This window comes from Hypomesus nipponensis, chromosome 19, assembly GCF_054491055.1.
Source record: "Hypomesus nipponensis isolate SF chromosome 19, ASM5449105v1, whole genome shotgun sequence".
Lineage (NCBI taxonomy): Eukaryota > Metazoa > Chordata > Actinopteri > Osmeriformes > Osmeridae > Hypomesus > Hypomesus nipponensis.
This window is the reverse complement of record NC_140379.1, coordinates 1,680,169-1,706,023: the sequence shown is the minus strand read 5'-3', so window position 1 is coordinate 1,706,023 and position 25,855 is coordinate 1,680,169. Positions and strand designations below refer to the sequence as shown.

General features: G+C 49.6%; 1 protein-coding gene across 1 annotated transcript in view; it reads right to left on the bottom strand.

Annotated features, from left to right (window-relative positions):
• spon1a (spondin 1a) overlaps nucleotides 1-23,975 on the bottom strand; it is a 76,744-nt gene extending 52,769 nt beyond the window's left edge. Inside the window, exons 1-6 of the mRNA XM_084682067.1 lie at nucleotides 23,201-23,975; nucleotides 22,330-22,436; nucleotides 15,206-15,339; nucleotides 5,798-5,871; nucleotides 4,737-4,856; nucleotides 276-424 (exon numbers count right to left, since the gene is read on the bottom strand). Of these exons, the coding sequence (XP_084538193.1) occupies nucleotides 276-424; nucleotides 4,737-4,856; nucleotides 5,798-5,871; nucleotides 15,206-15,339; nucleotides 22,330-22,436; nucleotides 23,201-23,432 (816 nt within the window). The 5' untranslated portion in view covers nucleotides 23,433-23,975. The remainder of the gene's footprint in view (nucleotides 1-275; nucleotides 425-4,736; nucleotides 4,857-5,797; nucleotides 5,872-15,205; nucleotides 15,340-22,329; nucleotides 22,437-23,200) is intronic.
• Between the last annotated feature and the right edge of the window lie 1,880 nt (nucleotides 23,976-25,855).

The following is a 25,855-nucleotide window of genomic DNA, read 5'->3' as shown; positions in this document are numbered from 1 at the left end:
ACACAAGCCTTGGCATCGCGGATGAGACCCTGGGAGATCACAGACCAGGTCAAACAACACAAATCAACAGACTTAAAACCGCGCTTCGATCGTATTTTTTTTTGCTGAAACAAAATGCATACATGCTGAAATATATTCTTCTACAGCTCCCTTCCCCTCCCCCCCCCACTCTCCCCCCCTCCCCTCCCCCCCCCCCTCCCCTCCCCTCCCCTCCCCCCCCCTCCCCTCCCCTCCCCTCCCCTCTTCCTCAGAGACTATGCTGTGTGTTATTCTACCTTCTGTCTGATCTCCTCCTCCATCTTCACGGGTGAGCCCAGCTCGGCCACCTGCCGGACGCCCTCGCTGGCGTAGCCGCCGTACTCCCACAGCATGTAGTCCCTGGAGTGAGACGCCCCAATGATGGAAGACCAGTGGTTGGCTCGACCTGGGGGAGCAGAGGTGAAAGGTCAGGGGTCAACTGGATGGAGAACGCAGGGACACATACCCGGGGCAGAGAGCCACACACCCCCATGCACACACAACACACACATACAGGCACAGAGACACACACTAACACACACACCACACACACGCAGGCATGGACACACACTAACAGATGCATGTACACATAAGAGGATAATCAAGGAGAAAAGTCACCAACAGGTGAAGATGACAGAGTTCTGATGTTCATCACTGTGATGTGTGTCTGTCTAGTGTTAACCTGAGCACTGCTATTCATTAGTGCTGTTTATAACTCTGTGTTCCTGCACACACACACAGTAACACAATAAAGTCTCAGTTTCCGATCAACTGGACGGTTATCTTTCTCTTCAGGACGTCTGGAGACAGCTTTACTAAGCAAATCTTTCTAGAACAAATTTCCTCAGCAAGACATAATAAATTGCATTTTACGGTTTCAAATAAAGTTTTGTAGGCAGCAGATAATTGCCTGTTTTATGTGTAATTTTTGTACACATATTATTATTTTTTTAAACAATACGGTTCATTGCGGAGTATAAATGTAATTTACTTTCATTCCCTGGTGAATCCTAACATTCGTCTTTTAGCTTTTCAGCATTTCTGAAAAACAACACTGGTTCATCAGAAGGAGGCAGTTCAACACAAGTTTATGTAAACATATACTAGAGTGGTGTTTCATCTTTTCATTTTAATTTGTTTCTTGAACTTGCGACACTTTGCAGTCCTATGTGTAGACCTATTTTATGTTATTAAATAACTACTGTATTTTTATATAATTAAATACGTAAATATGAGGTTTTCTGATTGTTGCCTCATGAACATGTTTCGCTCGTAGTGATCTGGAAGTCTAACATACTCAACGCCTCTCAGACACAAAGCAGCACCTTGAGTTTCTTGTCTCATAAAAGGAAGAGACTGTGTGGTGAAGAAGTGCAGCTCTCTCTCCTCTCAAGGTCAAAGACCTAGAAAGGGACAATTCCCTTCTTTATTGGTACACCATCAACTCCTATCCCTCCTCCTTCCTCTCTCCTCTCTCTTTCTCTCCCCTTCCCTTTCCTCTCTCCTCCACTCTCCTCTCTCTTTCTCTCCTCTCCTATCTCTACTCTCCTATCTCCTTCTCCTCCCCTCTCTCCTCTCCTCCTCTTTCCTCCTCAGGGCAAATCACTTTACAAAAGACTTTGTTCAGTAGACACACTCTCTATATGACCAGTTTGTGTGGATCTTAAAATCCTTCCTCTCAAATGTCCTTTTTGCAATTTATTACACTCCTCTGGTGTGATGGTGTGTGTATTGACACACACACACACACACACACACACACACACACAGAGACACACTCTCTCACACACACTCATGGATATAACGGTTGGCACAAATGCACTAAAGCTAATCCCAGTCTCCTTGTCAGACCTGGACCCAATCTGATTTCTATATCCTGAAGCTCCCATACCTATTTTCATATTCAGTAACAAAATCCCTCCATTTTTATCTCTCCGTGGGTTCTTGCCTCTTCCTCTTCCACGTCCACAGAACCTTCCGTAAACACAGTCTCACACATGTCTGTTGTTGCTTTGTTGTTGAGACTGATAACTCGTCCTAACTCTGCCACCGCTCCAAACCGCCTGGTCCCAACACAAGCTCTTCTCCTGTCTGGCCCCCCTATGGTGGAACCAGCTCCCCACCTCCATCAGGGACACTGACTGTCTCCCCACCTTCAAGAAAAGGCTCAAGACACACTTGTTCCGGGAGTACAACAGCACTTAGGAATGCTTGGCTGGACCTGATGTTAGTTTCCTCCAGGATCACAATAACTCTTATTGAGTGACTTGTTGCTCTTGTAGGTTAGTTATAACAAAGTTAACTCTTGTACTCGCCGTGAAATATTTGACTGTTGATTATTCTTCTACAGGTGCAGTCTTGCACTTTTTGTCGTTCATGTTGTTTTAATTTGTAACATTTATAACTGCATGCTCTTATGGGTTTTCCCTTTGGCACTTGTTTAGTTTTTCACAATGTATGCTTCATGTTTTGGCTGCTTGCAATGTTTGGGACTACCTCGTTGTTATGATCAGTGACCTATGCTCTTTTGTAAAGCTCTCTCTTGGAAGTCGCTTTGGATAAAAGCATCTGCTAAATGCATTAATGTAAATGTAGTCCACTTCACTAAGGTGATGCCCTGGCACACTGACACACATGAGCCCAGTCTGGGATATCTTTATCCTCTACTGCGCTACCCAGAGAAAGAGTTTCCTCTCAATATGTATCCATCTCGCTCTCCTGCCTCCTCATCGCTCTACCCTTAGAGAGAGAGAGACAGAGAGAGAGAGAGGGAGAGAGAGAGAGAGAGGGAGAGAGAGAGAGAGGGAGAGAGAGAGAGGGAGAGAGAGAGAGGGAGAGAGGGAGGGAGAGAGGGTGAGGGAGAGAGAGAGAGAGAGAGAGGGAGAGAGGGTGAGGGAGAGAGAGAGGGAGGGAGGAGAGAGAGAGAGAGGGAGAGGGAGAGAGAGAGAGAGGGAGAGAGAGGGAGAGAGAGAGGAAGAGAGGGAGAGAGGGAGAGAGAGAGAGAGAGAGGGAGGGAGAGAGGGTGAGGGAGAGAGAGAGAGAGAGAGAGAGAGAGAGAGAGAGAGAGGGAGAGAGAGGGAGAGAGGGTGAGGGAGAGAGAGAGAGAGAGGGAGAGGGGTGAGGGTGAGGAGAGAGAGGGAGGAGAGAGAGAGAGAGAGAGGGAGAGAGAGAGAGAGAGAGAGAGAGAGAGAGAGAGAGAGAGAGAGAGGGAGAGAGAGAGAGAGAGAGAGAGAGAGAGAGAGAGAGAGAGAGGGAGAGAGAGAGAGAGGGAGAGAGAGAGGGAGGGAGGGAGAGAGAGAGAGAGGGAGAGGGAGAGGGAGAGGGAGAGAGAGAGAGAGAGAGGGAGAGAGAGAGAGAGAGGGAGAGAGAGAGAGAGAGAGAGAGAGAGAGGGAGAGAGAGAGGGAGGGAGAGAGAGAGAGAGAGGGAGAGAGAGAGGGAGGGAGAGAGAGAGAGAGAGAGAGAGAGAGAGAGAGAGAGGGAGGGAGAGAGAGAGAGAGAGAGAGAGAGAGAGGGTGAGGGAGAGAGAGAGGGAGGGAGGGTGAGGGGAGAGAGAGAGAGAGAGAGAGAGGGAGGGAGGGAGGGAGGGAGAGAGAGAGAGAGAGAGAGAGAGAGGGAGGGAGGGGGAGGGAGGGAGGGAGGGAGGGAGGGAGGGAGGGAGGGAGGGAGGGAGGGAGGGAGGGAGGGAGGGAGGGAGGGAGGGAGGGAGGGAGGGAGGGGGAACCTGTTGACCTCTTTTAGAGTAACCTTCAAGACTCTGTGTGTGTGTCGCCGTGATGATGTGATCTCGTTCCCAAGCTTGAAGGACATCTGGTAAAAATAGCCGTCTGCCATGACATGAGCCGCGCTAAGGCGCAACGCTGGCGCCAGTGGCGGAAAACCGTACGCAGAGACGCCTCCTCACGCCATCGTGTTGCCGCGGCACCGGGAAGAGAGACTGGCAACGCCACGTGTCTGGTTTTCATTGGCCGTTTGCAAAGGCAAAATACAAGCAGGATTGGAGGATGATGAACAGATGCTAATCATGATAAGAAGTGTGTGTGTGTGCGTGTGTTTGTGTGGTGTGTGCTTGTGCGTGCGTGTGTGTCTGTGGTTATGTGTGTGTGTGGTGTGTGTGTGGGCTGGTTGTGGGGGAACTCCAACAGCTACCTACTTCTCTCCATTACAACTTGAGGTCACCTTGGTTATGACTGCGGTGAACGGGGGGAACACAGATCCAATTAGGGTTTCCTCAGACAGACTAGAACCACCAGCGACGAACACACACCCCTCCTCTCTCTCCTCCCAGCCTGGTGCAAGTGTGAGATGTGTTTGTGTGTGTGAGAGAATGAATCATATGCCCTGTTTTATCTCCCTCTACCTCCCCTAAGCCCATAAATTAGGGCCCTGCTCGATCCTTGGGTTTATCTTGCCATGGAACTCTAATCAGTGTATTGATCTGGGCTGTGTTAGCGAGTCTTAAAGAGAAGAGTCACAGAGTCAGAGTAATCCTGTCTCGTTCAGAGGCAGCACCCTGAGAGGGAGACTCAACGGTGCACACGTCTCAGAACCAGGACCCTCCAACCACCAGAACCAGGACCCTCCAACCACCAGAACCAGGACCCTCCAACCCCCAGAACCAGGACCCTCCAACCACCAAAACCAGGGCCCTCCAACCACCCAGGATCACAACCCATAGACCAGGACCCAGCACCCAGGACCCAGCTGAGGAGGAACTTACGGGGGTAGTCCTTAGTGTGGATCTTCTCAGACCAGTTTCCGTAGAAGGTCACGCGGTACTTGGCCGTCCCACAGGCACAGCAGTCCAACACAGGCTTCTCTGTGGTTCCCCCTGTCGACTCTGAAGAGGGAGGAGGGGGATAAAGAGCAATTACGTACATTTGAGTGTGTATATATTGTAAGTATGTATGACTAGCTGTGAGAGACTGCGGGAAGGAGAGAAAAAAAGTGAGAAAGAAAGAGAGGAAGAGAGAGAGGAAGAGAGGTTAGAGAGAGACAGAGAGAGAAAGATAGAGGAAGAGAGGTTAGAGAGAGTAAGAGAGGAAGAGAGAGACAAGAGAGAGGGAAAGAGAGGAAGAGAGAGACAAGAGAGAGGGAGGAGAAAAGACAGACAGAAGAGAAGGAGAGCAAAGGAGAGAAAGAAAAAAAAGAGAGAGGGAAAGAGAGAAAGATAAGAAAATCAGAAGAAAGTTAGAGAGAGGAGCGAGAAGAGGGAGAGGGAGGAGAGAGAAACAGAGAGAGAGAAGAAAGAGAGAAAAAAGCCATGATCATTTTCCTCGATGTAGTGTTGAAGAGTGGCGATCAGAAAGATGTGCGAGGAAAAGGCTGAGGGGAAAGATGCATGGAGGAGTGTAGAAAACAGAGCTGTTCCTTTGATGTGTTGACAGACTGGGCCATTCCAAGGCCTGCCCAGCTGTGTGTTCACATGCAAACACAGTGATGCAGCACAAATGATACCCTCGCCTCGGAAGCAACAAACAGGATGAAAGACAGGGAGATGAGGGGGGAAGAGAGAGGGGGAGGGTAAGTAGTTCAAACGGAGAGATTGAGACTGAGAATAAGGGAGATGAGAGAGAGAGAGTTCTAGAAGTAGAGAATAGTGTTCTGAGAGAGTAGTCAAAATATCAAATATTTGTTGTTCTGAAATTTGATCAAATCTGAACTGAAAAGACAAAATGAAAATAGGAGAGATGAAGGTGGAGAGAGGGTGGGGGAGAAAGAAAGAGAGAGCTGCGACACAGTGCCTTTCAGTTTGTGTAAGTGAGAAGTTGAGAAGTCTACCTTTCTCACACATGCGCTTGGTGAGAGAGCCTTCATCCTGAAAATAGATGATCCTCTTCTGTACAATACTAGCTCTGGGAGGAGAAGAGAGGAGAGGAGGAAGGATGGAGGAGAGAGGGAGGGAGAGAGGAGGGCAGAGAGAAGAAAATGACAGCATTAAAAAGAGAGAGGGGGGGTGGAGAGAGAGAAAGAGAGGTAAAGGAGTGGGCACAGGATGAAAGAAAGAACAGGAGGAGTCGAGGAGGTTGTCATGAGAGGGGGATGAGGAGGAGAGACAGGGAGGGGAAATAATTAGAGACTCGTCGGTTTGTTTTCCAATCAGAGATCTGGGGTGAAGAACCCAGTGAGAGAGGAGAGATGAGGATGTTGGGTTATTCATACACATGGTCTGGCTCTTACAGGAGAGACCATGAGCAGATTTAAACACACACACACACAGAGAGACAGAGAGAGAGAGAGAGAGAGAGAGAGAGGGAGAGAGAGGGAGAGGGAGAGGGAGAGGGAGAGAGAGAGAGAGAGAGAGAGAGAGAGAGAGAGAGAGAGAGAGAGAGAGAGAACGCTGTAAATCAGCTCTCTCCGGCTGAAGGGACTTGAGCAATTTTAAGGAGAATGGGCTACAGTAAAGTGCTAATTTGCATAAATTCTTATATTTAGCATGACAAAATGCCATGGCATTGCAAATATCAGGTGAGAGACAGAAATCGAGAAATAAAGATAGAGAGTTGGAGGGATATGAAGCAAGGGAGAAAGAGAGACGGAGGGAGAAAGAGAGATGGAGAGAAAGTTTCCCAAAGGAGAGAGAGCACACACACACACACACACACTAGGGATGCACTGATCCGACTTTTTCAGCTCCAATACCGATACCGATGCTTGGGCTTTGTGTATCTGTTCATACCGATCCGATACCATTGTTGAATTAAAAATAAACTGTATACCTCCCACCTTATACCTTCTTTCCACCATGTGGAAGAGACTAAAGGCACCAGACTTTCCTAACTAAGACAAAATAACAGATTTATTTATTTATGATTTATTCATTTAGAAGACGCTTTTATCCAAAGCTGTAATGTTCTCAAACATCGTAAACATGTTAAAAAATATATTTTAATTCTTATTTATTTGTTGTCGCTGGTGTGTGAACCATGGAAGTTTTTAGCTTGAAGCATTGCACCGTGCGGTTTACAGCTCGTGTCCAACCAGTGGACAGATAAACTTAAAAGCAACATAGAGCAAACCAGAGTTGGCTGTGTGGAGATATTTCACGCTTGCAACGCCAACTAGTTAGTCGGCTGTTTGCAATGTCTGCAAAGTAAATGTTTTGAGGGGTGGTGGTACTATTGCAAAGTACAATAGTACCAATTTAATCAAGCACATCCAAAAGCACAATGCTAGGAGCCGAATTCCTGCAGCTCAACGACTCTACTGTACTGTAGAATCTACAGTGTAGATTAACCCGTTAACATGTTCAGGAGTAGTGTCTCACATGTATGATCGTTCGAATGCAGGTCTCACAGCGTATTGTCGCATATGCAATTTCGAAAATTCCAACGGAATATTTTTCGGTAGACAAAAACGATGCGACAAACGCTGTATACTTCAATATGTACTAATGAGAAGGTTAACAGGTAACACTAGCATGCTAGTAGCATTGCTACGAGTATTATGCTTGCTCTGGGGACCGTCGGAAATATTTAGAAGTCTGGCATCTAAAGGTTCGGTTAACTGTTAAATCATGCTGCTGACAGATGACATAGGATGTGCGGCATAAAAAGGATGGATCAGCCAGCGGTCTGTTATTTTTTCCGATCCCTGATATTTTGTCAATATCGGGCCGATATCCAATCTTACTGTAATATTGGATCGGTGCACCCCTAACACACACCTGTACACACACACACCATGCACACACACACCTGTACACACACAACTGTACACACACACACACCATACACACACCTGTACACACACACACACACACACACACCCTCTGGGACGGCAGCAACACAGCAGCTTGCTCTCAGAGGACAGGCCTGCTGTGTTTCCTGATAAGACTGACTGACACACCAACAGTAACATTACCCAGAGAGAGAGAGAGAGAGAGAGAGAGAGAGAGAGAGAGAGAGAGGGAGAGAGGGGGAGAGAGGGGAGAGAGAGAGAGAGAGAGAGAGAGAGAGAGAGAGAGAGGGGGGGGGGGGAAGAGAGAGAGAGAGAGAGAGAGGGAGAGAGAGAGAGAGAGAGAGAGAGAGAGACAGAGAGAGAGAGAGAGAGAGAGAGAGAGAGGGGGAGAGAGGGGGAGTCAGAGAGAGAGAGAGAGAGAGAGAGAGAGAGAGAGAGAGAGAGAGAGAGAGAGAGAGAGAGAGAGAGAGAGAGAGAGAGAGAGAGAGAGAGAGAGAGGGGGGGGGGGGGGACCCCCCCAAGCAGAGCTGTCTGAGCTGTTTGATTCTGGCTGGGACACAGGGCAGGTTTGAGAGCTTGGCTCTTGACATGGAAATCAACCACAAACAAGGGGGGCCCACTCCAGGGCCAGGGGCCCCACTCCGGGCCAGGGACCAGGGGCCCCACTCTGGGGCCAAGGGGCCCCTGGTTAAGACACGGTCTGGAACCAAAAAGGGCCTCGGGCCAACAGATGCCTCCTCCTGCAGAGCCAGAGGCAGCAGTGCAGAAACCTCCACATACCAGCACATGGGAGGTGGGGAGGGGAGGGAGGATTGCCATGGCGACGGCGGGCCTGGGCCACACCAGGGACTCCGGTCCTCTAGTCTGGTTCCAGGTGGGTCTGCTCCAGCTGGAAGGGTTAGAACCCATTTGTTCTGGAGCAGAAGGCCAAGCTGAAACGCTCCCCACTCCCTCTCCCTCCCTCCCCCCCCCTCTCTCTCTCTCTCTCTCTCTCTCTCTCTATCTCTCTATCTCTCTCTCTCTCTCTCTCTCTCTCTCTCTCTCTCTCTCTCCCTTCCCCCTCTCACTCTTTCTCCCTCCCGCCTCTTTCTCTCCCTCACTATTCCTCCCTTCCTCTCTCCCTCCAGCTCCACCTTACTCCCCTACTCCCTCCCTCTCTCCTTCCCTCTGGTCTCCTCCCTCTCTCCTTCTCTCCCTCCCTCAGACAGCCAGGGAGAGACAGAAGGAGAGAGAGACAAATGGAGGGACTACACCATGCCCATCTCCCCAAGGGAATACAGGCATCGAGAGAGAGAGAGAGAGAGAGAGAGAGAGAGAGAGAGAGAGAGAGGAGAGGGAAGAAGGGAGGGAGGGAGGGAGGGGGGGGGGGAGATAGAGAGAGAGAGGGAGAGAGAGAGAGAGAGAGAGAGAGAGAGAGAGAGAGAGAGAGAGAGAGAGGGAGGGAGGGAGGGAGGGAGGGAGGGAGGGAGGGAGGGAGGGAGGGAGGGAGGGAGGGAGGGAGGGAGGGAGGGAGGGAGATGAAAAACACGCCACTTCACTTTGCCACATGCCCCCCTTGACTTCACAGCCCTCCACTCCAGGTGAGATCCTTTCCAGACCTGCATTATCCCTGCTCTGATGAGATTCCAGACACCCCCCGCCTCCCCTTGCCCCCCCCCTCCCTCCCCCCTCCCCAGTGATGACTGCCAGGAGAGAAGCATTGTGTCTGATGATCTAAGGACTGGACTGGTGGGGATGAAGGTTCTATACAGCCTTTGTAAGAGAGACTAGAAAGAGTGAGAGAGAGAGAGAGAGAGAGAGAGAGAGAGAGAGAGAGAGAGAGAGAGAGAGAGAGAGAGGAGACCATGTCTCAACAGTGGCAGCGAGTGAAAGCTATACACCCCTATTAGCATAACACCACTCTCACTTTCTCCATCTTCCTCTCTCACTCTCTTCCCTCTCTCACTCTCTTTCCCTCTCTTTCTTTCTCTTTCTCTCTCTCTATCCACAACATTGATTTAACCAGAGAGAGAGACACTGGATGTGATAGAGTGAGGAGAGAGGGAGAAGTGAGATAAGTGACAGAGCAAGGTAATGGGAGAGACAGCAAGGTGAAGAACAATGGAGAGATAGAGGGAGACAGAGAGGGATAGAAAGAGGGAGAGAGAGATAGGGAGGGATAGGGACTGAGAGAGGGAGGGAGGGAGGGAGGGATAGGGACTGAGAGAGGGAGGGATAGGGACTGAGAGAGGGAGGGAGGGAGGGAGGGAGGGAGGGAGGGAGGGAGGGAGGGAGGGAGGGAGGGAGGGAGGGAGGGAGGGAGGGAGGGAGGGAGGGAGGGGGAGGGAGGGAGGGAGGGAGGGAGGGAGGGAGGGAGGGAGGGATAGGGACTGAGGGAGGGAGGGAGGGAAGGATAGGGACTGAGGGAGGGAGGGAGGGAGGGAGGGAGGGAGGGAGGGAGGGAGGGAGGGAGGGAGGGAGGGAGAGATAGGGACTGAGAGAGGGAGGGATAGGGACTAAGAGAGGGAGGGAGGGAGGGAGGGAGGGATAGGGACTGAGAGAGGGAGGGAGGGAGGGAGGGAGGGAGGGAGGGAGGGACTGAGGGAGGGAGGGAGGGAGGGAGGGAGGGAGGGAGGGAGGGAGGGAGGGAGGGAGGGAGGGAGGGAGGGAGGGAGGGACTGAGAGAAAGAGAGAGATAGGGACTGAGAGAAAGAGAGGGACTGAGAGAAAGAGAGGGAGAGACAGACATGGTTTCAGCCAGACATGGAAGACAGGATGTGTAATGGGCACAAATCATCTCCTTCACAGGGTGATCGATGGGTCATATCCACCCCACTGAGATGGATGGATGAGGGGTGGTGTGGAGGGCAGGTGGGGGGCAGCAGGGAGGGGTGGTGTGGAGGGCAGGTGGGGGGCAGCAGGGAGGGGTGGTGTGGAGGGCAGGTGGGGGGCAGCAGGGAGGGGTGGTGTGGAGGGCAGGTGGGGGGCAGCAGGGAGGGGTGGTGTGGAGGGCAGGTGGGGGGCAGCAGGGAGGGGTGGTGCCTGTCTGGGAGGTGTAGAGGTGAGGGCCTTGGGGTGCACCCTAAACGGCCTGCTAGCTTATCTCTAGTTGTTCATGCTTTAATTCAATCTCACCTCAATTTCACATATCTCCCCGAGCACCCCTCGCTCTCTTTGCCTCACTACCTGCCTCGCTCACTCTGCCTCACTTCCTGCCTCACTCAGTCTGCCTGACTGCCTGCCCGCTCTCTGCTACTGGCCGGGCAATCAGGCGCAGTAATGCTTATTTAACATCCAATTTAAATTCTATCAATGAAACGCTATTAAGGGCAGCCTCACTTTCCTGACTCCACACCACTGATCCTAATCACCTCGAAAAAGCTCTGATATCTGACTGGGGTATGTATTTTTGTGTATAAGCGAGCATGTGTGTGAGTGAGGGTGAGTATGTGCATGCATGAGTGTGTGTATTTGAGTTTGTGTGCGTGTACATGCACGCTCGCTCACGAGAGAGAGAGAGAGAGAGAGAGAGAGAGAGAGAGAGAGAGAGAGAGAGAGAGAGAGAGAGAGAGAGAGAGAGAGAGAGAGAGAGAGAGGGAGGGAGGGAGAGAGAGAGAGAGAGAGAGAGAGAGAGAGGGAGGGAGGGAGAGAGAGACAAGAAAAGTCAGTTTGTCGGCTTGTGACCACATTAGGGCTGTCCCCATATTTCTTTCTTAGGTCGAGCTGCCATTTGGCAGTGTGAGATCTGATTCCCGTTTGTGTCATCATGTCTGAATTAATGAAATGTTCAACATAAATTTTAGATTATATTATTTAAGACAAATAAACTAACTCTAAAAATATATAATTTAAAAGAAAAGGTGTTTCTATTTTCCCTTTCGTTAATCTGCACTTTGTTTTGGTTTGGTATTTTGCACACGGCACGAGCACAATTGGCTGCAGAACTACAAACTCTGCCATAGCCTACTTTGTTGGTGTTATTAGTCAAAATGGCAAAGAAATCTGTGGTATGGCAGCATTTCATTAAAGTACATTTACATTTACAAAGTACCGGGTGACTCGAAAAACGTTGAATGCAAACTCTGCCAACAACGGTTTCTTTTTCATAGTTCGACGTTGAATATGATGTAGCCTACCACCTGAAAAATGTAAGTTGGTTTAGCCCTACTTCACTCATGCTAACGCGCTGGGTTGAAAAATGAATATGCCTATTATAAGAATCACATCCAAATCGAATGACATTATCTTCTCCGGCCAAGACAACAAAATCTTTCTCTGTTGCAATGTTCCCCACTCAGTTTCTACCTAAGTTCGCATGCTGCAAGTTTACTGGCATGCCTGAAACCACTGCAGTGATAAGCGCGCTCTGATGTTAAACAATGTTTTAATTTGTAGTACATTGTAAGAGATACAAAATACCATCAGCATTCGGTTACAACAGGACTGGTGATACGAGTCTTATTAGTAGGCTATTACTGGCTGAATCTGCAATGTCCAGCACCCATTTAGACAGATTGCGAAAAGGTTTGTACGTTTTTTTGTTTTGTTAAAGCGTTTCAAAGTTCGATTAGTCGATTTTCAGTCGTTTTACACGAGTCTTGGTTGACCAAAGAAAATCTTAGTCGGGGACAGCCCTAGACCACATGGACCGTGATAGGCTGAATGGATGAAGTACAGCAGTGTTTACGGTTGCTTTCTTCCAACCAAACATTAAAATAACCACTGGGGACCTACAGCGTGAAGACAGCTTCATCTAGTTGTTGAAAACAGACGGACAGACAGACAGGCAGACAGGCAGACAGACAGACAGACAGACAGACAGGCAGACAGGCAGGCAGGCAGGCAGGCAGACAGGCAGGCAGACAGACAGAAAGACAGACAGGCAGACAGGCAGAGAGACAGACAGGCAGACAGGCAGACAGGCAGACAGACAGACAGACAGACAGACAGACAGACAGACAGACAGACAGGCAGACAGACAGACAGACAGACAGACAGACAGGCAGACAGACAGACAGGCAGACAGGCAGACAGACAGACAGACAGACAGACAGACAGGCAGACAGGCAGGCAGTGACAGTGTCCTTTAGGGCTCTCTGTGTTTAAACAGTGCCCGTCTCGTATCAATAATGAAATTCTTCCTTCATTCTCTGATGAAAAAAACACTATTATCAAATATTTCACATTGCGATCTTTAGAGTATGTGCGTGTATCTGTGTGTGTGTGTATAAGTATGCATGTGTGTGTATAAGTGTGCATGTGTGTGTATAAGTGTGCGTGTGTGTGCATCATTATGAGCATGTTCAGGGAGACAGGCATAGGCCAGTGCTGCTTAGCAAAGCCTGAACAGTAATACTATTTCATTGTCTGAATAATAATTCCTCGTTTTGCGGTTTGGGAAGAGCACCTGTTTCGCCCCACTGGCGTGAAGCACATGACAAAGCCTCCGGATCTGTGTCATGGTGTTGCAGCATACAGAATGAGGGCTTAGAACACACACAGCAGCAAGCACAACTACAGATATTAAACAAACACACCCTGTAATCAGATTCATCGCATCATGAGTCAAGCTCTTTCTTCCCCAACCAGAATGCTCTCTAGCTCCCCTACAGGACAGGTGTTAACACTGCAGCCCCGTGAGGGCCCTACCTTCACCTCTCTACTCGCTGTCCTCATCAGAGTTATCTCTGCTTCATTCCCTCTTCTTCTTCTCTCTCTCTCTCCTTCTCTCTCCATCCTTCCCTTATCTCCAGACTTCAGGAAGCTGGGAGGGAGGGAGGGAGGGAGGGAGGGAGGGAGGGAGGGAGGGAGGGAGGGAGGGAGGGAGGGAGGGAGGGAGGGAGGGAGGGAGGGAGGGAGGGAGGGAGGGAGGGAGGGAGGGAGGGAGGGAGGGAGGGAGGGAGGGAGGGAGGGAGGGAGGGAGGGAGGGAGGGAGGGACAGCCTGACTGACTGGTAGTCTGCTGGGGGTTAAAATGACTACACCCCTGGAGATGATGGAGTGATGAAGAAAAGGCAAGAGAAAGAGATAGATGGAGAAATAGATCTCAAGTGATTGAGAGAGAGAGAGACAGAGAGAGGGAGTGATCTTGAGTGATAGAGAAAAAGAGAGAAAGTGAGAGAGAGAGAGAGAGAGAGAGAGAGAGAGAGAGAGAGAGAGAGAGAGAGAGAAAGAGAGAGAGGTGGGGGGAGAAAGATAAAGACAGAGAAGAAGAAGACCCCGAGAGATGCCGGAACTGAGAGAAGAATTGGAAAAGAGCGACGGCAACGAGAGAAGAGAAAGCGAGAGAAGGAGAGAAACGAGAGGAGAGAGTTTAGAGTCGTAGATGGAAGAGAGGAGATCTCATCACTCACCCTGACAGCCACATAATAACCCACATTAATAAGAAATACTCTGACACACATCACAACCAAACAGGCTGGGATCCAGAGCGGCATGGTAGGGGAACCCACAGAGGAACTCAAATATTCAATAATCCTCTAATTAAAAGGGCATACAGAGCACAATGGAAAACACTTGAAACTACGTACAAATATACTTAAGTGAGAGGTGGGTGGGTTTGCTATTAATTATGCCAGACCAGAGAAATCCAGCACCAATACAAATATAAAATTAGATTTTAAACTGAAATGTATAGTAGGGAGTGAGCTGTGTTTGCCTTTTCGCCAACAGCTCATCAATTTCATCATGCCAGACCAGAGTAATCAAGCACCAATACAAATAGTCGGTCCACTGGTTCCATGCATGATCATATCTACGGGATCAGCCTTTTTCATCCAACCCTCCCTAAGACAAACACGACACAGGAACTGATTAGTAACACTAAACCTTGGCAGCTCATATAATGATTATACATTTTTTATGACGTATAAATTCTGTGCGTAAAATATTTATGCTAATGAGACATTTGTCATGGCTGTAGAGGCCTTTTCTGGAAGCAGTTTTACGGATACCTCTAACCCCGTGATGTTATGTAGGAAATTACGTAGGAGATGACAGTGAGATGATAGTGATGTAGGTGGACCTGGAGATGACAGTGATTGATAGTGATGTAGGTGGACCTGGAGATGATAGTGATGTAGGTGGACCTGGAGATGACAGTGAGATGATAGTGATGTAGGTGGACCTGGAGATGACAGTGAAATGATAGTGATGTAGGTGGACCTGGAGATGATAGTGATGTAGGTGGACCTGGAGATGACAGTGAAATGATAGTGATGTAGGTGGACCTGGAGATGATAGTGATGTAGGTGGACCTGGAGATGACAGTGAGATGATAGTGATGTAGGTGGACCTGGAGATGACAGTGAAATGATAGTGATGTAGGTGGACCTGGAGATGATAGTGATGTAGGTGGACCTGGAGATGACAGTGAAATGATAGTGATGTAGGTGGACCTGGAGATGATAGTGATGTAGGTGGACCTGGAGATGATAGTGATGTAGGTGGACCTGGAGATGACAGTGAAATGATAGTGATGTAGGTGGACCTGGAGATGACAGTGAGATGATAGTGATGTAGGTGGACTTACTTGAGGATGACACAGCCGGAGCCACCAGAGGGCGCTGTCCAGAACACCTGGATGCGGGTGCGTCTGCGGGGGGTGCTCTCTGTCACTGCGGGGGGGCAGTTAGTCATGAACTGCGTGTCCTCTTCATCGATGATCTGGAACAAAAATGACACAACAACTAAATACTTCAAACAAACGACTTCAAGTAAAATACCTCAGAAAAACGACTTTAAAAAAACTATTAGAAAATACTTCAGAGAAAAAGCTTCTAAGAAAATAATTCGATGTTGGTTACGCAAACTATATTGGTTATGCAAAACAATGTTTGTACCTTGATCCCCTATCAGCATAGAGTTTCCGATATCAATGTGAGTTCAAGTGCAAGCACATTTAAATATCATTAGCTATCATTAACAGGCATAATCAGAACTGTTCAATTATACATTATGTACTCCATGAGCAACATCTGTTCATTCCAAAGTAATGAAGCACACTGACATTTCAGAAATAAATCTATATTAAATGAATCATTCAAAAAAGGAAACTAACCGCTTTTAGACCCCAGTTCAACGCAAAATAGACAGACAGGGAGCTTGCCCATCTGTAGCGGATATGGCCTGAATATCGTAATTCTCTAAGCACCAACGGCCTTCAAAACTAGGTAGCGATAACAGCTGCACCACAAACCGTCCAAGACTGCGACAAAACAATCGATTTTTCTTTGACGTTTTAAACTCCTCCTCTCAAGGTTCCTTAATGATCCATCTCCCTCTCCTCTGAGGCCTCAGTGTCATGGAGGAAGGAGTGTAGGATGGCAGGGTCCGGGCATGCTTCACAACGAGGAGGCGCTGGCCTTGCTGGGCCGCAGGGAGGTTAGGGAACCCTGGTGGTGATCATCTATGCTTCTGTTTCTATTGTGATTGACAGCCCGGCCACAAGGTAAGAGTAGTCTAAATACTACATCTTAAGTATATTTATATAAAATATAAATATATAAAACATACTAAAGGGGCCAGATGGGTGTGGTGTTGTTGGGGGGGTTGCTCATTTATCAAAGTTACTCTTGTAGTGCAAAGCGAGTTCAGCTTCTGAATGAGGCCATTTGGAAAATGTTTGTTTGTCAGTCCATGTGTGGGGGCCAGTGGGGTGTGGGGGTCAGTGGGGTGTGGGGGCCAGTGGGGTGTGGGGGCCAGTGGGGTGTGGGGGCCAGTGGGGTGGTCTCCTTCACAGCAAGGAACTTGACCCTTCCTTCACAGCAGGGAGCCTGTCCCCTCATTCACAGCAGGGAGCCTGTCCCCTCCTTCACAGCAGGGAGCCTGTCCCCTCCTCCACAGCTGGGAGCCTGTCCCCTCCTTCACAGCAGGGAGCCTGTCCCCTCCTTCACAGTAGGGATCCTGTCCCCCCTCCTTCATATCACGCAATTATTGTGAAAGGAATCAACCCTTTCCCCCGTGGTGTTTGTCTGTGATGTGGTTGGTGTCAGTGTCCACTCACACAAGCTGAAAGATATCACTGCTGCTGTCCACTATTCCAGACAGGATGTGACATCACAGCCATATGCAATCTGAACTCTCCCACTCCATAAAGCTGTCAGCAAATAATCCCCTAAGTCACGCCATGTTATGAACGAGTTTACTCTGGAACGAGATGAGTGTGTGTCTGTGTGTGTGTGTGTGTGTGTGTGTGTGTGAGCAAGATGCGTATTTAATCTGTGTGTTTGTGTGCACACGTGTGTGTCATCCTGTGAGCAAGCATGTGTGTGTATGTGTCAGTGTGTGTGAGCAAACATGTGAGAGTGTATCTAACCATCTCCATCCTTGCCAGGGAGTACAACCCCCTTCCAGGGTTTCCATGGCTTCCTGGAGCATGGGGGAGACAAGTTGGGTGTGGACGCGTGCCTGCAGCCAGACTATATTCTAAACATTCACGGGAGGGTAACAGGAGCCATTTTGGACCGACTGACCTATGAACCATAATGTGTGTGTTCTGTGTGCCTTGACTGCTGGTGTGTTCACATAGGAAGCGTTAAGTACAGATCAGGAAAAGGAAAGTGAGGAACACTCAGATGGTGTTGGTGTGTGTGTCTGGGGAAGAGATTGTGCAAACATGTGTGGGTGTGTGACCTTGCAACAGCTGGCGATGGACAAGCAGCAACATTCACTGTCTATTCCTTTGACGCTGCCTCAAAGTAATTCTTGTTAAAGGGACTTCATGCGGTCGTCGCTGGAGAGACGCTGGATAAACGTGAGGGCTCCCCTCTCAGGGCAGAGCCCTCGCTCTCTCTCAGGGGCAGAGCCCTCGCTCTCTCTCAGGGCAGAGCCCTCGCTCTCTCTCAGGGTCCTGACCATTAGTAGTCCATCCTAGGGGAAGAGTGACGCACGGGTCCTTTCACACACACTGGGCCTTCGGTTCTGCTTCACAAGGCAACAACTATATCAGATTTTACACTGATTCGATGTTCCACCACCATTCATCGTCTCTCCTCTCTTCCTCTCTTCCTCTCTCTCTCTCTCTCTCTATCTCTCTCTCTCTCTCTCTCTCTCCCTCTCTCTCTCTCTCTCTCTCTCTCTCTCTCTCTCTCTCTCTCTCTCTCTCTCTCTTCCTCTCTCTCTCTTCCTCTCTCTCTCTCTCTCTCTCTCTCTCTCTCTCTCTTTCTCTCTCCTGTCTTCCTCTCTCTCTTCCTGTCTTCCTCACTCTCTTCCGCCCTCTCTCTTCCTCTCTCTCTCTCTCTCTCTCCTGTGTTGTCATTCTGCCCTGCTGGGAGGGAAACTTAGGAAGCACTCGCTTTGCCTGCGGGCTATCTCTCTATCTCACACACACTCACACACACACACACTTGCACGCAGACGCACACACACAGACATTCATGAACACAAAAACACACACACCCATTCACTCACACTCATTAACACACGCATGTACGCACACACTCACGCATTCATGAACACACACACACACACACACACACTCTCTCTGAGTTGACCTCCTGGGAGAGCTCAATAGACAGTGCTTTTCACCGCGGCGGTAGTTGTCCAGGGATGTGGGAGACAGAGTGTACAGGCAGATTTCAAATGAGCTGAACGTCAAGGAAAGCCTGTCGTTTGGGTTTCTGTTTCCTTTCTCTCTCCTCCCGCTCTCTCCCCCTTCTCTCTTCTCCCTCCATCTCCTCCTTCTCGCCCTCCACCTCCTCCCTCCCCCTCTATCCATTTCCTACCTCTCTCTCCTCTCTCCCTCCATCTCACCCCCCTCACCCCCCCCCCCTCACCCTCACCCCCCCTCACCCCTGACACTGAGCACGCTTCCAGACAGGAAGCTTGTGGCTTGTAGTAAATAACAACAGCGTGAAATCAATCTCAGGGACAAACACAACAACAATAACAACAACACCACCAGAAAGAAAAGAAGAAGAAGAAATATGTGCAGAAGGAACAGTGGGAGGGCGATGAGACACGAGCGAAGGGAAAAAACTAATTAATGAAACAAATCTTTTATCATATTTTTTTCATTCTGCCTTTTCCCACAAAGTCCGTGTTGCGACCGTCGCTCGAGTAACAAGGCTCAAGAGGCCGTGTGTAACAGACACTCACCTCCACAATGGAGGAAGTGACATACAAGGTTTTATGTGGAAACTGATTGAAATCAACAGGGTTTCTGAGTTAGAACCATGATCCTTTCACCAGTCAGTCAGCCATGCCCGATCATAATGACACGCACTGACCCATGGACATCCTGCTCCAACACTATAATAACAATGCATTCATTTCATTTAGAACAAATATAACTGAAGGGAATGGGTATGTCCACTGTTGGGTAGTTTCCCAAAACAAGTGATGTGATTATACTGTAGGGACCAAACATTGAATCAACTGTGAGTGTCTTTGAATGGTCTACTAAGCAAAAAAACGAGAGTTTAGCAGCAATCTGCACACAGACACGTCTGCATCGCTTCTGTCAGTTTTTATAAAAACAAAACAACAGAGGAGGTTTGATGTAGTCTGGTTTGAGGGAGTCAGGTGGCTGAGCGGTTAGGGAATCGGGCTAGTAATCAGAAGGTTGCCAGATCAATTCCCGGCCGTGCCAACTGACGTTGTGTCCTTGGGCAAGGCACTTCACCCTACTTGCCTCGGGGGGAATGTCCCTGTACTTACTGTAAGTCGCTCTGGATAAGAGCGTCTGCTAAATGACTAAATATAAATATGTAGTCTGGTCCTGCTGTCCCACCAGAGCACAGCCATTCTCTCAGGGTCACCGATCTCACCCAACCCCCTAGCCCACTGGCTCCAACACTCCAATCACTCTGTGATTACTGGAAACTAAACTCACTGTGGGATTACTGGAGAGTTAAACATGGGCGGAGCCGAGGGGGACTTGACACAGCAATGAAGAGATTGGGTCATGAACATCACATCCATCTTTAGTTTTAACCCTTGGCACCATGTTTTCAGATTTTTCAGGCAAGAACGCGGTCGTTGCTGCAGGATTCCTGCTAAAGCATTATCTAAGACTAATGTTTTATTGATTCTTTTATTGATCTTATTCTACATTTCAATGTGCTTGTCCGTGGCCTGGTTCTGTGAGCGACACCACAGCGGTGTGTGATGTGAAATGGATTCTGTTCATTGATTTAACTCCTATGACAAATGGCAAACCTCTTGACCCATGACCCACTGTATTCCTCTCACTCTACGCTCGCTCTAACTCCCTTTCTCCCTCTATCCTTCTACCGCTCTCTCTCTCCCCGCTCTCTCTCTCCCCGCTCTCCCTCTCCCCGCTCTCTCTCTCCCCGCTCTCTCTCTCCCCGCTCTCCCTCTCCCCGCTCTCTCTCCCCGCTCTCTCTCTCCCCCTCCCTCTCTCTCCCCCGCTCTCCCTCTCCCTTGCTCTCTCCCTCTCTCTCCCCGCTCTCTCTCTCCCCGCTCTCTATCTCTCTCCCTCCCTCTCCCTCTCCCTTGCTCTCTCCCTCTCTCTCCCCGCTCTCTCTCTCCCCGCTCTCTCTCTCTCTCCCCCGCTCTCCCTCTCCCTTGCTCTCTCCCTCTCTCTCCCCGCTCTCTCTCTCCCCGCTCTCTCTCTCCCCGCTCTCTCTCTCTCTCTCTCCCCCGCTCTCCCTCTCCCTTGCTCTCTCCCTCTCTCTCCCCGCTCTCTCTCTCCCCGCTCTCTCTCTCTCTCTCTCCCCCGCTCTCCCTCTCCCTTGCTCTCTCCCTCTCTCTCCCCGCTCTCTCTCTCCCCGCTCTCTCTCTCTCTCTCTCCCCCGCTCTCCCTCTCCCTTGCTCTCTCCCTCTCTCTCCCCGCTCTCTCTCTCCCCGCTCTCTCTCTCTCTCTCTCCCCCGCTCTCCCTCTCCCTTGCTCTCTCTCTCTCTCTCCCCCGCTCTCCCTCTCCCTTGCTCTCTCCCTCTCTCTCCCCGCTCTCTCTCTCTCCCTCTCTTTCTCTCTCTCCCCCGCTCTCCCTCTCCCTTGCTCTCTCCCTCTCTCTCCCCGCTCTCTCTCTCCCCGCTCTCTCTCTCCCCGCTCTCTCTCTCTCTCTCTCCCCCGCTCTCCCTCTCCCTTGCTCTCCCTCTCCCTCTCCCCCGCTCCCTCCTGGGCTTCTGAAGGTATAAAGGGTTTCTTCTCGATCAGAGGCCTGTGGCTGATGCTCATCTCTCTCTCCCAGTCTGTCTCTCTCCCAGTCTGTCTCTCCCCCTCCCTCTCTCTCTCCCAGTCAGTCTCTGCTCAAAAACTAGAAGGATGTAGGACAGATCAACTCTTATCTTGGGACAGATTGATTTAGAGTAGGGGAGAGATCTACTCCTAGTTGGCGAGAGATCTACTCCTGTACTGAAAGTCTCTCTTCTCCTCGTGTTCTCGCCTTCTGACTCTATCAAGCCCGTCCTCTCTTTAGTTTCAGCTGCAGCTGATTTTGCAATCTGTGAACCAACCTGCTCTAACCCTTGCCAGATGTGTTTCTGTGTGCGTGTGTGTTCGTGTATTTGCACGTGAGTGTGTGTGTGTATAAAAGCCCCATTTCTAACACCTGTGCTATTTCCTACTCCACACACACACAATGCTATGCTGGAGTCTCGTAAAAGGTGCTAAGAGAAGCAAGGGGAGAGCAATAAGACTTCCTGCTTCCTGCCTGTTTCTCCATGAAACTAAACGAAGCTGGCATTGTAGGTTTGTAAGGGGAAGGTGAATTCTTTAGAGAGCTGTCTCGCTCTCTTCCCTCCTCTCTCCCCTCCCTTTCTTCCCTGCCAGTTGTCTCTCTCTCCCATCTCTCTCCCCACTCTCTTCCTTGCCTCCCTCCCTCCTCTCTCTCTCCCCTCTCCCCTCTCCCTCACGCGCACCTGCATGCACACTAAACAGAGCGTGTGAGTGTTGCGGAGCAGCCATGAAGAGGAGACCAGAAGCAGCATATGGTGTTGACGTAAGTGCCCTGCCAGGTGTGGTTAACCATGCTGGCTGGCTGGCTGAATGACTGCCTGATTGGCCAAATAGCAGGTCTGGTGTATGATTGGCTGGTTGTGTGTACTTAACTGCATGACTGCTGACACTGCACTCTCTGTGTACGTGACTCCACAACCCATGCAGGCTCTCACTCATTCTGTCCTGCCTACATCTCCCATCCACCCCTTCCTGCCTACAACAGCCTCCTGTTCTGCAACAGCCTCCTCTGAGCATCCGCTCTATCAGTGCAAACTGTGATGTCTCAACACCCCCCGAGTCTGAAGTGAATCACACAGAGCAACCCCCCCCCAGTCTGAAGTGAATCACACAGAGCAACCCCCCCCAGTCTGAAGTGAATCACACAGAGCAACCCCCCCCCAGTCTGAAGTGAATCACACAGAGCAACCCCCCCCCCCAGTCTGAAGTGAATCACACAGAGCAACCCCCCCCCAGTCTGAAGTGAATCACACAGAGCAACCCCCCCCCCCAGTCTGAAGTGAATCACACAGAGCAACCCCCCCCCCAGTCTGTAGTGAATCACACAGAGCAACCCCCCCCAGTCTGAAGTGAATCACACAGAGCAACCCCCCCCCAGTCTGAAGTGAATCACACAGAGCAACCCCCCCCCAGTCTGTAGTGAATCACACAGAGCAACCCCCCCCCCCCCCCCCAGTCTGCATTTCCATGTTGACATTTGCTGTTAAGCAGTGATGAAGGCGTTGTCTCTTTACCTGGAAGTTCCCGGCGTAGTCGTGGTCTTGGTCTCCCTCCCGGCCCTCCTTCAGAGAGATCAGGGTGAACCCTCGGAAGTACGAGGGGCTGCTGGCGTACAGAGTCACTGGGAGGACAAGAGCACGAGGCAGCACATCTTCATACTTTTACGTTTCATCCATTTACGCTTTCATCCAGAGCCCAAGTAGGAACAGTGCAAATGGAACACATGGCAGAGGATCAAGAATCAGAAGTGCACAGTTCTAACAGTCGGGCTATTTTGGGCATCAGGGTCAAGGAACGGTTTGTCTTTTCTAGCCACATGTGTCATCACCGCCAACGTGAAGCTTGACACACAAAAGAGAAGGAAAGACTGCGAGCCAAATCGACAGTTAAACTGTTTTTATTGTCCGTGTGCTCTTACAGTCCACACATTTAGGATCAGAAGACTTCATATATTGTCTGAGTTGTTGTCCTTAAACGAATTCAAAACAACATCAAATTCCCTTTCTCTTTCTTTTTTTGAAAGAAAAAGTGTTTAAGGTTATTGTAAGGACAAAATGGGGAAAACAATTCATATTGTTCTGCTTAGTGCCCTTTGGTACTGTGGCCACCTGAATATTATTATTTTTTTTCTCAGTAATGTGTTAGGGAGACACTACATTAGGTAATTGTATCAGGTATCATGGTTGTTTAGACAGCAAAATACATTTCACATCGGAAACCCAACTTAATGTCAAATTCCTTTAAAATATTGAGAGGTACCTCCTAATCTATTCACAGACAAATTCCCATCTCTCTACATCAATAATAATCACGTAGTCAAGTTACTAAACAGTGTGTTTACATCCAAAACGTGCGCGCAAGGGGGCTGCAGCTCGCGAGGCTTACCTCTGTAGGTGCTACCAGGCTGATAGGTCTCAGGATCCCCTTCCACGCGGAGTCTGAACTCGTTATAGCCTTCTTTCCGAGTACCCTGAGCCCGTATTATCCTGCTGCAGTACCCGTCCGACTTGCCAGCTCTGTCCATCGGCTCCTCGGTGAACGCGGTGAACGTGTTGCAGAGCGCAGTCGAGATAAAACATTGCAACAGCAGAACAGGATACCTCCCTGCTACTGCCATGGTGAAGCGGCAGGTTTCAACCGAGCTTACGTGAAGACGAGAAATAGACACTAAAGTAATCTCCACGGAGTGACCGGACGTTCTCCTCAACCCCGCAAAAGTACGCAGTTCAGGAAGAACAACTCAACTGCGAAGGTCTCAGTGTGTCTTGGTGTCGGCTACGATGTTCGATCCATTCTGGGGAGACGGGGAATATGATGTGCACTCGCTCTCGGTGAATCGCTCTCTGATTTGTGTTGGTTCAACTGAGCGCGTTACACAGGGTCCGGGGAAATCGCTGAGCTCGGTACAGCGTAACAAGGCTGTCTCCAAGGCACCGGCGCGCAGATATGAAGCACTGAGCCAACAGACTGGAAACAAAAAGCCAGACATTCCTACCAGTGACTGCATTGACGGAGTAACCCCGTTGACATTCTTGGATCGGGCTCCTATGGTCCCGTGCTGGTTTGTTCAGCCGTGGACCCCCCGCGAGCCCCCTTAGCCGTCAGCACACTCTACAGAAGCACACAGACGCTCAGATAACAATTAATAATGTATGCTAAACGGTTGACTTTATCCTTCTCTCTCTGCTCGTCTCCTCATACAATGTGTGTAGGCGCGCGTGTGTGTGCGTAGCCGATGAGCGAGAGAGAAAGCGCAAGGTTGTTGCTCTAATTACAGGCCTTCTCTTTGTTTGCGACACTTTTTAAATAAAACTTGACAGCATATATTAAATCAAAGAGATGAGACAAATTGTATTTACATAACAGAGGACATTATTCATTACAGTCACGTCACGTCATGAATGTATAGTCCAAAAGACAAGCTTTCAACCAATAAAAGCTCACATAAAATCGGTGTTATTTTTAAGTCTCAGACCCACAAAGCGCTACATTATAGTACCTATACTGTTTAGTTATAGTGCTATTAGCAGTGCACCCTGTACTTCCAGGGAACTAAAACTGTCCAATCAACTCAAGGACACCCTCAAGGGTTTCTGGGGGGGGCTCTAAGATGATGGGCCATGGTCGAGAATATACCGGACAATAAAGCCATGAAGCAATCTAGCTGCACTGTAATTTTCAAGAAATGCCTTGAGCCAAACCTTACTGTATCACACAATCCCTCACAGACTCCTGATGACTGCTCTCTCACTCTCGGCTAGGCCTGAACCACTGGAATCTCTCTTCATCCCCATCTCGCTCTCTTCATTCCTTTCTCTCTCCCCCTGTTCTCTCTCCCCCCTGTTCTCTCTCCGCCCTCCTCAGATGGTTTCCCTTCCTCTCCTTCATCCTCTCCCTCCCTTCCTCTCCTTCATCCTCTCCCTCCCTTCCTCTCCTCCATCCTCTCCCTCCCTTCCTCTCCTTCATCCTCTCCCTCCCTTCCTCTCCTTCATCCTCTCCCTCCCTTCCTCTCCTTCATCCTCTCCCTCCCTTCCTCTCCTTCATCCTCTCCCTCCCTTCCTCTCCTTCATCCTCTCCCTCCCTTCCTCTCCTTCATCCTCTCCCTCACTCCGTCTCTCTCTCCCACACCATGGAGCAACTTGTAAAGTATACATTACCTCTACATGTGCAGTGTTCCTCTACATGTGCTTGCTTCATATTGCATGGTGCATGAGACGACACCTACACATCCTTACTGTGAGAGAGATATCGTGTCAAACTGTTCCGTTTCTTCGAAGAGCATTTCTCACGTATGTTGTTGTGTGTGCCACCACCAACACATTAAAACAAGATCTTTCAGACTGATTCACTTGAGAGCACAAGGGCGAGCGACAAGTACAAATCGATGAACAGCAAAACCTCGGTGTAATCTCATTTTTTCACTGCTTCTTTATCTGACCCCAGAGGTAGGCTACACATCATTTTCACTGACATTGTCTCAGAACTCACCCACTGGTTTTATTTCGGTCTTCAAAAGGATAAGCGGGCGTCGAAGGATAACAGCTCCTGGTGGAGCTTTGTGCGTGTTTGTGAGCTAGCAGACAAGGAAAGGTACTCCTTCACTGAGATGTTCTGATACTGCAAAGACAGAGACACAAACACACACAGAAAGGATGTGTGTGTGCATGTGTGTACAGTATGTGTGTGTGGAAGTGAGCACATCGGGATGCCACCAGGAGTGTTCCTCAGCAACAGTGCATATGTGACAGACGTGGTTTTTCAAGCTCCGTCAGAGGTATAGGGCAAATCGTCCCGCACTGGGTTCGAACTTACCACCTCTGACTTCGCAAACGGCACCACTACCAACTACGCCAACAAAAAGCAAGCGATTCGTTGACGCGGGTGGCCTGTTACATACCTGAGGAGTGAGTTTCACCGATACACACCTGCTACACATACACACCACCCAGACGTACTTATTTCCTGACAGGAGCCTTCCTCGAGAGAGAGAACCGCAGAAGTAAACACAGAATTAAACCCTAACCCCACAGAGCTCCTCCC